This window comes from Leptonotus elevatus, chromosome 21 (assembly GCF_054856555.1).
Source record: "Leptonotus elevatus isolate MCC_2025b chromosome 21, RoL_Lele_1.0, whole genome shotgun sequence".
Lineage (NCBI taxonomy): Eukaryota > Metazoa > Chordata > Actinopteri > Syngnathiformes > Syngnathidae > Leptonotus > Leptonotus elevatus.
In genome coordinates, this window is record NC_141259.1 from 5,539,801 (window position 1) to 5,554,448 (window position 14,648).

Sequence of the window (14,648 nt, forward strand, 5' to 3'; positions counted from 1 at the left end):
TTCTGATCAATCAGCTTGTCTTGGTGCTTTTAGATTGCACTGCAGCTTTCGATAGTGTAGATCATGAAATGTTATTATCAGGCTTTAGAATTATATGTTGAAATTAAAGATGCTGCTCAAAAATGGTTCAAGTCGTTTTTCTGTTGGTGTCGACCCTTTTTCGTCAACCAAAGTACATCCCACATGTGGAGTGCCCCAAGGCTATTTACTAGGCCCAGCTTTGTTTTCCTCGCTCTGTTTGATTGATTAAGTGTTTTCAGTCAGTCTTAAAACCACATTTATTTACACTAGCGTTTAAAGTAAACCCCAGTCCCCCCTTTTAATTTAAACTATAATATGAACAGTGCAATGAAAACATTTGAAAACACTGGTCAGGGAGACTGTGAAGAGGCCTACAGCAACATTAAAGGAGCCACAGGAATTCCTGGCAAGGGCGAGCTAGCTGAGACCTACGTGTGACAACAATCAAACATCTCTCTCTGACATGGGGTGGCACAAGATGGACATTTTTGTATTGAAGAAATACCTTCAGAGTGTTGCTAAATTTAGCAAAAATACACATTAGGTAAAAATAGACAAATTTGAACCTTTTGGCCATAATTCTGAAAGACATCTTTGGCGCAAAAGTCAACAACACTGCACAGTACCAAAAAAACAAAAGGGAACTTAAATTGTGGAGGGAACTGTAAATCATCCCAAAGCAAATGATTTACATAAAGGCAAATGACAAATAAAAGATAAATAAAGTGAAAATAAAAACAGATATAAAAAATAGAATTCAAAATTTTTATTTTTCCTTCCTGAGTGAAGTTTGCATGTTCTCCCCGTGCTTGCGTGGGTTTTCTCCGGGTACTCCGGTTTCCTCCTACATTCCAAAGACATGCATGGCAGGTTAATTGAACACTCAAAATTGTCCCCTGCGATTGGCTGGCAACCAGTTCAGAGTGTACTCCGCCTACTGCCCGAAGATGGGATAGGCTCCAGCGACCCCCGCAACCCGAGTGAGGACTAGCGGTTAAGAAAGATGGATGGATGGATGCTCTCACATGTTGAATCAAGTATCTCTCGAAAAGAAACCTTTATGCTATAATAGTTCACAATAATGGGTTGTTGTTTTTTTAAAGTTCAGAAGTCTATTTTGGCATTTTCACAAAACCTTGCTATTTTATTAGTGGTATGTGAAATTCCTCTGTATGCACTATTTATGTAATGTCTCTCTTCATGTGTGTGTTTGCATGCGTGGGTGCATGTGGGTGGGTTGATGTGTGCACGCATTCATGCGTGTTTGCGCTTGCTACAGCTGGATTAATTGACAGCTGCGTGGAGCAGATGAAGCAGATTCACTCTCAGCTAAACCTGGAATCTGTCCGAAGTGGCAAACATTCCCACCGCAAAAAAGTGAGGATAAAAAACAAATGTAAAGTTATGTATTGCTCTCTAAACAGCGTTGATGTTTTAGGACTCTTTCAGGTGCAATTTACATGTTGACAGAACATTTGAAGTTTCCAAAAAGAGTTGGAAAGTGCGTTGACGAACAATCTTTCTTATAAAAAACGTTAGCTTACTGTTTAAGGGCTCTATTAACCCTTATACCAGTGATGCCAAACATACAGCCCGTGGGCAAGAACCAGCCTGTCTGAGTCCAATCTGGCCCATGAGGACAGAACACAAACTGCAGATTTTCACTAAAAATAACTGTTGTTGCTATTTTTTTCCACTGGAGGGCACACTGACAACTACTTAAATGACATTCTGAAATTTGGCTATTACTCAGGTTTAGATGCAAAATTTTTGCACAAATTTTTGTGTAAAAAATTAATAAAAATGTATCTGTTTATTCTGCAATAAGATGATAATAAATTGGAATATTGTCAGATTGTAATTGTAACTATGTACACCCCAAACAAATATTATTATATGCTTATTATATATAGCTCATTAGGCAAAGAGTATACTGGTCCGGCCCACTTGAGGTCAAATTTGGATGAAAATGGCCGCTGACTTAAAATGAGTTTGTCAACTCTGGAGTCACAATTAACTACCCCACCGCCAAAATGTTACCAAGAAAATCAAATTTGAACCCTACTATTCGTTTGTCTTACAGTGAATAATGAATATCTATGAATATTAGGGGCTCCCTCATAAAACGCTGCCAATATAAAACAAAAAAAATGGGAAAAAATGCAAATAAGCATTTATGCGAATCACAGTGGATAGGTTCCAAAATTTGCTAACAAGGGACTGCCAATGCTAAACTGTGAACATGCGGGGGTCCCATTGCATTCATAATCACAATACTTCCACAGACACATAATACAGTTTTGTATGCTACAGCATATGATTGTAATTATAGCTTTAATTATGCTCATTTCTTGTCTTTACTTTGTTTCCTGGAGGAATTTCATGACTCTACTACTTTAACGAGATGTGATTGTCCACAGGTATTTAGTTAGCAAATATGGTGTGCGCCCATTCAAGTGCTTAATTTGACTTGTCCCCCCCCCCCCCACATCATCAGGAAGAGGGCTACTTAAAGGAGGTTAAGCTGACTGTGGAGATCCTGCGGAGTGCTGTCTACCACAACCGGGAATGCAAAGTGAGCCTCTGTGTCTTGCCTTTTAATTCCCCGCTGCTAATTGGTTTAAAATGGTCCCCCTGAGTACCCGACGCTGTGTTTGTAAATGAGGCTCAGCATCCCTGCCAATATGTGTATGGCTCCACTCACATCTCTATAAGTTATCATGAAGCACGTGGCATAAGCACATATCGACATATGTACTGTATAGGCACTGGTGGTCTATAATGTATACATTAATACAAAATACCAGAAATTTTTTTTGCAAACAATTGCCTTCTTTTACCTGTCAAAAAGTAACTTTACCTTCTTGACCTAAAGTGCACGCAAGAGTTACAGCTGCCCCTGAAGTATCTTTCCAAGATCAGACGAGATCTGGCCTGCTCGGAGTAGTAGTATTTTGCCGTAAGCCGCACTTCACTTCGTGGACGAGTCTGTTCTTTGAATATGTGATGCTGGCGGTGCATGAGCTGAGTCTAAAAAAAAAACACATTTTCTTTCTGTGTGTTTTGGGTCATTCGCCGCCATTGACGGCTATAGATGTCAATAATTAATTTGAACTATTTCTATTTAAAAAATTGTTTTCCATTTTTGTTATCAAGAGTATGAAAACCTAGAGGTTTTTTTTGTACATTTAGAACAGATGTAAAATTTGTGATTAATCGTGAGTTAACTAGTGAAATCATGCGATTAATTACGATTACAAATTTTAATCGCCTGATGCCCCTAATTTTTAATAATCTTTTCTTTCTTTTTTTAAGATATATTTTTTTACAATAAAACAAATTCTAGGTTTTAAAACTCTTGTTAACAAAAGTAAGAAAAAATGTTAAACTAATAAAAAATAGTTAAAATAAATGTTTTACGTCTATAGCCGTCAATGGCAGTGAATGAGTTAATATAGGGGGTTGTTTCCATGCCAACAATACAGCAGACAGCAGGTAGAAGAAGACCCAATATAGGGAAAATATGTTCAGCTCTCAAATTAAGGTGAACTAAATAAACATTGATTACCTTTGTGATCATTTGTATATTTTGATGTCATCTTCAGTCGAAAATGGCTGCCCCCTGAGATGGATTAAAAACGACTGGAATTTGCTGCATAAGTCAGAAAGTCATGTTTAGACTAGTGAGGTCACCTGCAACATATTATTGTCAAGAAATGTTTAAGGTTGACTTCCTCTTTAACTCATTCACTGCCATTGACGGCTATAAACATCAAAAATTCATTTGAACTATTTCTACGAGTTTCACTTTTGTTAACAAGAGTATGAAAACCTAGAAAAAATGTATTGTACATTTGGAACAGATATAAAATTTGTGATTAATCTTGAGTTGAAATAATTAAGTAATTAAACAAAAAAGAAAAAAATGATTGAAAAATTATCAGATGATAATTTTTTTAAATTGTAATTAATTGCATGACTTCAATAGTTAACTCATGACTAATCACATTATATATCTGTTCTAAATGTGCAATAAAAAAAATTCTAGGTTTTCATACTCTTGTTAACAAAAGTGGGAAAAAATGTGAAACTAATAGAAATAGTTCAAATGAATTTTTGACGTGAATGAGTTAAGTATGGTATTCTGATTAATATTACTTTTCTGGAATATGAATAAAGAAGCAAAATGTACCCGTTTTTTCCTTCTCAGGGGGCGGCCATTTTGTCAGTTGCTGTTGACTGAAAATGACATCACAGTTGCTCAGTTAACAACCAATCAGGGCTAAGCTTGCAAATTTCACATGACCAAATTCAGAAAACAGGTGAGCTGTGAACTGTCGTTACTGAGCAACTGTGATGTCATTTTCAGACACCAGCAAGTGACAAAATGGCCGCCCTGAGGATAGATAAAAATGGTTGGATTTTGCTGCTAAATTGATATTTCACAAACAAAATATTAATCAGAATGACATAAAAATATGGCCATGTGTTTGTATATGAGGGTTTTGATGTTTTCCGTTTGTGTAGGTGTTGGCCAAAGATACATGCCTCGCCCTGGTATTGCATGCCCTCTGGCCTTGGCTCCTATTGGACGACTCCATCCTGGAGGCGGTGCTGGAGCTCCTCTGCGTCTACACAGCCGACTTCCCCGCAGGTTTTTATGTCTCAGCTGTGTTGTGTATGTCTTCTGTGCCTGGCTTCACGTTTGCCCAATGCGCCCATTGTCCCACTGAGCATTGTGTGTCCCAGCGCTCCACAATGGCCGCAGTGTGCCGAGGAAAGGGCCGCCGAAGCCGCGTGTGCGACAGCAGCTTTCGCACCAGAGGGAGCTGATTTTTGGAGCCTCTCTGCTCTGACTCAGTAATTAGTATTCCGCTTTAATTGGAAGTTTGAACGCCGAGAGGCTTGTAAGAAAAATTAGTTTTTCAGTAGACGAAAAGGCGAGGAAACTGGGAAATGTTACTTTGATAAATAGCTCGTGGTCCCTTTGATGTGCACGCGCCGGGGCGCTCGCGCGATGGAAATCGGAAGTTTTATTTGCAACGCTTGTGAACCACTTTCTGTGCGTCTGTGTTTCGATTTCTATTTGACTGGCACCGCGTCCTCAGCGGGGGCCGGCACTTCAGACCCCCCATATAAGCACAGAGCTCCGAGGCATGAGAAAGCAATGAAGTCAGCCGGTAGGATTTCCCTAAAGGTTAACCGAACAGCAGGTTGTGTTGAGGCTGCGCGCGGTTAGGCTTAATGTTACACCATCCGCCCTCCGGCTATCATTTTGTCTCCAGAGACAAAAGTGAACGTTTCATCTCAAACCTTTCATCTAAGGCCTTGTTTGCAGTCGGTTTGTTTTCATCCGCGCGTACTTTGACATATATTGTTTTAGGCAGAGAAAAAGTCAAAATGATAAAAGATGAGAATTCATTCCAAAATGTGGGAGATAAAAATCATCCTCATTGCCTCGCTGCAAATTATTTATGTGTCTGCGGGAAATAGATTCATAATGAAGAAGATATTCATTGACTGGTGTTGAGAGAGCCTGAGGCTAGCATTAGCATACATGTGTTAGCAACAACCCAATCAGCAGCATCATTCCACAAGTTACCTGCTTAGAAAAAACTTACTTTAAAAAGAAAAGTACTTTAAATTGTGTTGCTTTTCCAAATAAGATCACTTAAAGTCACAGTGCTTAAGAGCAATATGAATGGTGTTCCACAGGGTTCAATTCTGGGGCCTCTTCTATGACCTCAATGATGACCTCAAAGCTTGCTGGCATTATGGTATTAATGAACTCCACGCAGGGTGTTTGACTCATCGCAGAGGTTGCGTAAATATTTAGTCTCTGTGCAGTTTATTTATGACACACGTTCAGACGCTGTGCAGCCGTGCAAAGATGTTTCGGTGTGGCGGGCAGACAGCCGTTCAACCGTGCAGCTCCTTTTTTATATTTATACCAATGAGATAAAATACTGGTCCGCCAACCCAGCTCATCACCTTATCTGAATTTTATTTTATTATTTATGTCATGTACTACCTACTACTTGACTGGATGAACGCGATTGATGTATTGAGCACCCTTGCATTGCATCCTTTCATTCTCTGCCTTCATTTATACTACCTTCATTTTTAAATAATACATTTCCAATTGATTTCAATGCAAATTTAAAACAGAGCCGTCCTTCTTACAGAATCAAACAAACTCATCAACCAACATGGCGTCGGCTATCGGTGACAATCGCTCACTCTGATTGGTTGTTAGCTAAAAAATGCAAATCAGTGCATGAAATACAAAACAAATCAATTAAATTAAATGGCATTATCTAGTAAATTAAGCTCAGCACGTTTTTGTTTTTTTTACTTGGACTTTATCCTGCTTATATCATGAGTAATTGAGCAAGGTTCTAGATTACGTGTGCATTTTATTCCATGAAACCTCCAACCTTCCACATGTAATTTTGTAATTGTCCTTGGATACCACAAGATGGTGTCAAAGTACTACTTTTATATTAGATATGGCCTTGACCTGTGCACAAAAACAGCAAATAATTGTTAATTTAAATCAGGGGTTTCAAAATGAGTGTGTTAATTTTCCTTTAACACCACTTTTTTTTTAATGCGCGATTAATGGCCGCCCCTTACTTGGAAAGCCTGTACTGGGGGGATTCCAGTCGCAACGCTGCAGACTTGTCCACGTCAAAATTTAGCAGTAATACATTTAATAATAATGCATATATTTGTGGAGACTGGGGTCAAGTTGTATTTTACAATTTAAAAAATGCACAATTTCACAAGTTACTTCATGTTAAACATTAGATAACTCTATCTGCCATCTAGCGGCAGAAAATTACCTCAACACAAATAGGTATCACCGATTTTTTTACAGTACAGTAAAAAAAATATATATATATTTTAACTAAATTTTATGAATTATTATGAAATTACTATATCAATGACTAAAAGATGCAGCCATATTTCTATTAGTGTAGCATTTTTCCCACTTTTATGTAAAATGGAGTATGAAAACTTGGGAACAAATATTTTATTATACATTTAGAACAGATATAAAATGTGCGATTAATTGTGAGTTAACAAAAAGTCATGCCACTTAATTACGATTCAAAATTTTATTTGCCAGACTAATTTAATTTAAATACATTTAAATTAATTAAATTGTATTTAAAAAAAATAGTTTAATGATCTAATTTAAATATATTTTAACATCCATCTCTTGAAAAATATTTTGATTTCTCCATTTTCCAAGAGGACGTGTAATGTATTTTTTCCCCCTAATGTCCCAGCATGCAGTTCGTTGTGTGGCATGGGTCCGAGTGTCGCGCCAGGACCAAAAGGCACCGCAAGTGGCTCGCTAATGCACTCCATCATGAGGTTGGCCTCGGGCATCGCGCCCGACAACAGCACCATCCAGAAGCTTTCCTTCTCCTTGCTGGCTAACTTGGTCATGTCCCGTGACTGCCGAGGCGTCTTGCAGAAGGTGCCAGTAGCCATGGAAACAGCCCCAGTTTTCAGTACCTTTACATGAGGCTACCATGTTTTTTTTTTGTTTTTTTTTACTTCTCTCCCAGAACAACTTCCTCCAAGCGTTCACCTCTGTGCCCGTGCCCAAGGCGGGTAGCGCCAGGGGCGCGGGCGTCGTCAACAGCTGGGGCGGCCTGATGGGTCTGTGGCTCAGGCTGCTGGTCAATCTGTCGTTTTCCGACGACGGCCAGCAGAGTATCCTCAGGGTCACCGGGGCGCTGGAAGTGCTGGTGGATCTGGCGCCGCATCGACGCAGCGCTCTGCTCACCCTTCACAACCTTTGCTTCTGTCCCGCCAACAAGCCGCACATCATCGCCAATGGTACGAAGAGGCTGATTCAAATCGGGACTCATTTGTGGTTTTGCCCATTTACTTATTATTTTTTTTCTCTCTAGACAAAGCTATGACAGTCCTCTTCGGCTGTCTGGAAAGTAAAGAGGTGGAGATTTGCTGCATGGGAGCGTCTGCACTTTGGGCTTTGCTCCATAATAACCAACGGGTATACACACACACTCATACACACACGTGCGCACAGTGGATGAGTTTTGGCTTTATCTCAATGTGTAAATAAAATCTTCCTCTCTCCCTGTAAGCTTGACAACATTTTTGAGAAAGGCTTTATAATGCAGCTGACCAGCATTTTTTTATCTCTGCATTATCAAGTCCTCATTATAAAAACTCAGACTTAACACAAAACATCCTAATCTTTCTTCTTTTCTTCTCCAAGGCCAAGATTACCCTGAAGTGTCCTTCGGTTCGATTGAGGATCGAGGAAGCGCACCGCATGTCTAAGAAGGGTACGTGTTGGTTTTGATTCATCCCCGCCATTGGGCGGGAATATTTTTGATGAATCATTTTCAAGCCTTTTTTTTTTGTGTGTTTGTTTGTATTTCATTTCATTTGTACATCACAGATGCTGAGAACAAACAGGAGCCTTTATGCGCCTACTTGTTGAAGTGCCTTGAAAGCCTCTCCCAGTTGCTGTATACATGACTTCCATTTTTTTGTATTATTGATTTTGTCATGTATTGTACTTTCCAAATATTTTCTTATTTAAGTATTTTAAATTACTTGTTTTCTTTAAAATATACTTTAATCAATGATGAACTCCTGCATTTTTTAAAAATTCATAGTGCAGATTTTAATCCCTAATTAAAGTTTTAATTAAAAAATGGAATTAGTGTGGTGGTGCTTTATTAATGCTTTGCTCAAGGGCACCTCGACAGTTTACAGGATGGAGACAATTAAATCTTTTTTTTCTTCTTTTTTTTTTACAAGGGGTGGTATATCAAATGAAGGAGGATTAGGGCCTTTGTAATATGCATATATTTTGTATGTTATATTATTATATTGCTTTATATTCATATATATATATACACATATATTATTATTATTATTACATATTATTGTTATATATATTCTTATATTTATATATTTCTTTTTAAAAAATTACAGTTTTTAGTTCACATTAGTTTATGATTATAAATTACTTTATTATTGTTATTATTATTAATATGCCTTTATTGTCCTGTCTGAAGGGGCGGCACGGTGGTTGACTGGTTAGCATGTCCGCCTCCCAGTGCAGAGGACATGAGATCGAGTCCGGGCTTCGGCCTTCCTGGGTGGAGTTTGCATGTTCTCCCCGTGCTTGTGCTTGCGTGGGTTTTCTCCGGGTACTCCGGTTTCCTCCCACATTCCAAAGACATGCATGGCAGGTTAATTGAACTCTCCAAGTTGTCCATAGGTATGAGTGTAGATGGTTGTTTGTCTCTGTGTGCCCTGCGATTGGCTGGCAACCAGTTCAGGGTGTACCCCGCCTACTGCCCGAAGCCAGCTGGGATAGGCTCCAGCGCCCCCCACGACCCTTGTGAGGACAAGCGGTTAAGAAAATGGATGGATGGATGGATGAAAAAGGCTAGTTGAATGTTTCAGATTTCACCACAGCAGGATTGAACGTTTTAGGGCTGTTGCTATTTAAAAACTCAAAAAGGGGTTATTATTACTGTCAAACCGCACAATCAGAATTGTATGTAACAAAACACAAATAATTTGTCTTCAAAGTCACAACAGAAGTTGAACTTGATGAGTCGCCAATTAGCACCCCAAGTTTCATCGACTGGAAAAAGGAAAACACGGGGGTCGGGGTATGCGGGATGGATTAAAAATATTTAATGCTCAAATGTTTAACTTATTCACTCCCAGCCATTTTCACTGAAGCAACCCCTTTCGCTCCCGGCTGTTTTACTGGATTTTGGCTGATTTTGCAAGGCCCACAGAATATTGTTATATTGCTAAAAACAAACAAACATGGAACCTATCAAAAGAAAGATTAAATCTTTCATCAGGAAAAAAAAAAGTATTTTTGTATCTGTTTCCGTTTTGCAGCAATTAGCATTAGAATATAGCTAAGTTTCAGCAATATTCACATTCCTGGTGAAAACACTGACAAAAAAGAGCTTGTTGCGACATGGCCTTGGCTAATCTCTTATACTCTGCTGCCATCTGCTGGCCGTTTTATAAAAAACTACCATTTCTTAAGCCACCTTTTCATTTTAGAAGCTGCATCAAAGCCTTCTGAATGCTCTTGCATTAAAAACAAACAAACCTAAAAAAAATACATTATTGGGAAATAACACGTTTTCGGGATTGGGATTATTCATTTCTTCATATTATTACATATTCAACAACTGATGGATAACTTCATTTTTTACTGTAAAAAGGAGCTTGGTAACAAAAATTGCTTCCAATATCTCTATGTTATTATTCTACAATTGGCGTTTAGAAATTTTGGTTGAGATTTTAGCAAGAATCATGGAAGGTGATGCACATGAATTGCTTCAGAGGGCTATAGAAAATGGAAGGGGCTGGGCCTTGAGTTTGACACCTGTGTGCTGCTACACTATGAAGGCCCAAGACGAAGTAACCTCAAGTTCTCTTTTTGCTCAAGGGCATCTTGGACGCAAGCTAGCAACCTGTCTATCTTAGTATGTATATTTTTTGTTATTTTAATGTTGTATATTTGATGTGTTGACCTGTACATGCTGAATCATGTTTTGTGGTGGCTCGTCCAACAACAAAAACTTTTAGCATGCTTCATTGTGCCATAAATAAGCTCACCGCTCCTTTCTACCCTGGCTGATAAAGTGCTTGTCTGTGTGCGCGCAAGTGCAATGAGCTAGCGGCAAGCTACCATGAAGTGCGTGCTGTGTCTCTGTGGCCCGAGAGCGAGCAGGAAGTTGCAGCTCGGGTGCCGTTCCACTCGTCTCATCAATGCAGCTTTCATTCTCCTCCGCCGGGCCAAGATGGAAGTCGTACAAAAGGAGCGCTGGTACTTCGTGGCACTTGTCTTGCTCCCTTTTCTTCAAGGTATGACGCTAAATATGCTCTTTTTTCCCCTCTCTTATTTGTTACAAGAGTGCAAAATGCTTATCATTCATTTTCCTGAATATTTGTATTATTAATAGTCAATTTTTGTAACAGTTGTCATTCAGTTCAGATAAAACTGTGCAATCACTGTTGTCTCTTTTGTTAATGTGGCCGTTCACACCTTGTGGGGGAAAATAGACAAAAATTCCACCATCTTGTGCCATATATAGGCAATTCTATAACTTTTAAGGATGTGTGGATTTTTTTTTGCTATTGGAAGCAGGATTTGGTCCCTATCAGATATATATTTTCCTACCTAAGTGTCCTTTAATCACGAACAATATTAAAGTTATTGATTAATTGATAGTAATAGTCAGTCAAGTCCAACACCAAACCTGACTTGAAGCTATAGAAAAGTACAGTGGAGTGTCCAAAGTTGAGCACAAGATGAATATTATATTATAGTTAACGGAAACTAATAAAATAACAAACTAAATTTTTTTTGAAAAAACATGTGTTAACAAAATAAAATGCTTTTAAGGGGGGGGGGGGGGTGAAAACTTACCTTGCACTCTCTGCCAATGAGTGTCACTGCCCCCTACTGTAGTGGAGGTGCAATTACACTTTATTCTACTACGGCAAAAAAAAAAAATACGCTTCCACTGCGTCCCCCTATTTGAGGAGTAGTAAACTAACAAAAACGAATTATAGCGTAAATGTCCTTTGTTTTTGTCTTTGTCGATTAATAACATATATGAGCTTTATAAGGTTTGAATATTTATTTTGGTATTGTAATATCCGTGGGTACAGAAGGAAGGTCAGTTGTTTGAGAATTGTACTTGTGACTTTTATTTATTTCTCCATTTAAAACATATTTCATATATTTAAAAAAAGTTAAAACTAAAACAAATAAAAGCTCAACTAAAATGAAGCATTTAAAAAAAAATGCATTTATAAAATACTTCATATATTTAAAATAAATAAAACTAATACTAAATCTAATAAAACTAAACAAAATTAAGTATTTAAATTTTTTTTATTAAAACCCATACAAAAATACGTAATTATTATTTTTTTAACTAACACTAAAATTAATTTACTATACTAAATGAAGCATTTTTGGGGGGAGGGGGGAGAGGTAATACTACAAAACTTGCTCTAAAAACTTATAAAATAACTGATTTTAAGAAAAACTAAATTAAATAAAAATTATAATAAAAAACTATCAAAACCCTGGTGATGCCAGTTAATTTTATTCCATCACAGGCGATTGTAACCAGCTAATTTGGCATTTGAGCTAAAAGAGATTTTATATTTTAAGAGGACATGATGTCGAATGTATTTGAATTACAAATTATTCAAACTCTTATCAAGTATGGAATTAAGCAAGTAAAGCATTTATTTTAAATATTTAAATTAAAAAGCCTTTTAAAGTGGTGTATAATTATCTAACAATTTCTGAAAATAAGACTAATTTACATAATAACCACGCCCACAAGATCCTGAGCCACTTTCAAGCTAGTGTGGCTGTTGAATGAAACACTTTTTATGCTGCTTCCATAAGTGATGTTAGTAAAACACTTGGGTACTGTTGTAAATTATGGACACAATGTTTTGTTTGAAATTAAACTAAAAAGTAAAACATCTCACCTATTGTTGTCATTTTGTGAAACCAAACGCAGGAGCGTGCTCCGATACCGCCCCGGAGATCGAGATGGTCACGATCCACCTCCAGGAGGGGATGATCCTAGACTGCTTGTGCCCCTGGGACGGAAACCTCACGATGGTGTCATGGACCAAAGACCCGGACACCAATTCCATCGCTGTTTTCCACCCGGAGTACGGCGTCGCCACCACTTACCATTACCGCGAACGGATCGAGTTCTTGAGGAGCACGCCCATGGACGGAAGCATATCCATGAAGAACGTCACCCACCAGGATATTGGGGTTTATCACTGCTCTGTCCAGACGTTCCCCCAAGGCCCCTGGATCCGAAACATTCAGGTGGAGGATTTAGGTAACAGCTGAATACATTTTGTACTCGCGATAAGGGTCCGACAGATTAATCGGCCACCGATTATTGCCCTTCAAACATCTGCCAAAATAATCGGCAATTGGGCCAAATGGCCCATTATTTTCCCCATAAGACGTTATAATCGAAGAAATCCGGAGTTTCCGACGCTGTGAAAGTACCCTGAATGCACCATTTTTGCTTGCGCGTCATTAACAATTAGCAAGTGTGTAGCGTATGTTGTTCTGGTTATTCTGTTGTCCCCAAGCGTCCTCTAAGCTATTTAATGACATCCCAGTTGGAGTTAACTGTAAAACTAAACACAGGACAGTAAGGATTACATCTACTGTATATTTAAATACAAAACATGCTTCGTTTTTACAACATCGCTAGCCTAGCGCTAATGCTAAAAGCAAAGGGAGGATCCCATCCAAATGCTAACCGGAAGTTAGCATCAACTTCAGGAGTGTTTTTACTTCGAATAACGAATATTCACTCACAAATTCTGTGTGAACACATACCCACAGCTAACATAACACTACACAAAGGCACAAATTCTTCCCAATGTGTGAAAAACGAGTAATTTTAATAGAATTCAATCGTGAATCTGAGGCCAGGCCAGTAACTTTCTTCTGTACCCACTTTAAGTGTGTACGCTATGGATGAACGGCACCACACTGCCCCCAAGAGGCCAAAACGCACAACACTCAGTATTTGTTCTTAGTTTTTTCAGTTGCTATTATTTGTATATATTCTTTTTTTCACGTTCTTATTTTTATTTTGTCATTGTCATTTCAAGTTATATTTCAAGTTGATATTTCAAGGATTCAAAGAATTTCTTCGCACAAAATTCAAGGATTCAAACGTCTAAGGATTTTTGTTGTTGTTGCCTTAACATACATTTCCACATGACATGGCACGAAATAAATGCCGAGGTCCCAGGTTAGCCCAGTAAGTGAAAATAACACAAGATAAAAAAATATATAAAATAAAAGGTTAGAATAATAATTGTCGCCATCATACTGATGTTAAGGTGTATTTTAATAATTTAGCTTCCTGTGAATGCAGATGACCCTCCAGAAGACGACAAAGAAGACAACGCGGAGGTCATGGAGGCCGACGCGCACGTGACGGCGGAACCAAGCGGCAACCTAACGGTGGAGTGCAACCACCAGCGCAACGTCACCGCCGTCCACCAGGTGGTGGTGGAGCACATGCCGTTCGGCCAAGCGTGGGTCATCATCGGCATATGCAAGCGGGTGGAGGGCGGCGTGCTGATCGAAGATTACAGCGAGCGCGGTCAACTCAGCTGCGAGCAGAACCTGGACGTTAGTCTGCAACTGAGTCCCGTCGCGCGGGAAGACGGCGGCATGTACCGCTGCAGCTTCAGCACCAACGCTGGCCTGCAGACCAACACGGTCATGGTCACCGTGTCGCCGTCAGGTAGAAAAGCGCACTTTACGACACAAGGAAGCGATCGTAGATGGGGAAATTGCTCGGATTCTTGTTGCCGGGCAGATTTCACAGGATTTGATTAGAAAATGTTCCTATTGGCCAGTGGAAAATTGGCATATGCTAGCCAGGCCAGTTTGGTTACACCAAAAAAAGAATCATTACAATACAAGTTTTTCTATTATTATTTTTTTTATTAGTTTTATTTATCGTTGTCTAAAAAATCATCTTTTGGTACTTTCTGTGTTGTGTGATCAGTCAGAA

At 38.8% G+C, this 14,648-nt stretch overlaps 1 protein-coding gene across 2 annotated transcripts in view; it reads left to right on the forward strand.

Moving 5' to 3' along the window:
• Positions 1–14,648, forward strand: part of rttn (rotatin) — a 51,094-nt gene that overhangs the window by 34,230 nt on the left and 2,216 nt on the right. Inside the window, exons 42-51 of one of the 2 annotated variants that reach the window (XM_086065521.1) lie at positions 1,301–1,398; positions 2,519–2,596; positions 4,549–4,675; positions 7,317–7,510; positions 7,602–7,875; positions 7,950–8,053; positions 8,282–8,355; positions 10,787–10,920; positions 12,603–12,938; positions 14,001–14,375. In XM_086065521.1, coding sequence (XP_085921647.1) covers positions 1,301–1,398; positions 2,519–2,596; positions 4,549–4,675; positions 7,317–7,510; positions 7,602–7,875; positions 7,950–8,053; positions 8,282–8,355; positions 10,787–10,920; positions 12,603–12,938; positions 14,001–14,375 — 1,794 coding nt within the window. Of the gene's footprint in view, positions 1–1,300; positions 1,399–2,518; positions 2,597–4,548; positions 4,676–7,316; positions 7,511–7,601; positions 7,876–7,949; positions 8,054–8,281; positions 8,356–8,467; positions 8,732–10,786; positions 10,921–12,602; positions 12,939–14,000; positions 14,376–14,648 lie in introns of those variants that run through there. The other variant, XM_086065520.1, reaches the window with a different exon arrangement.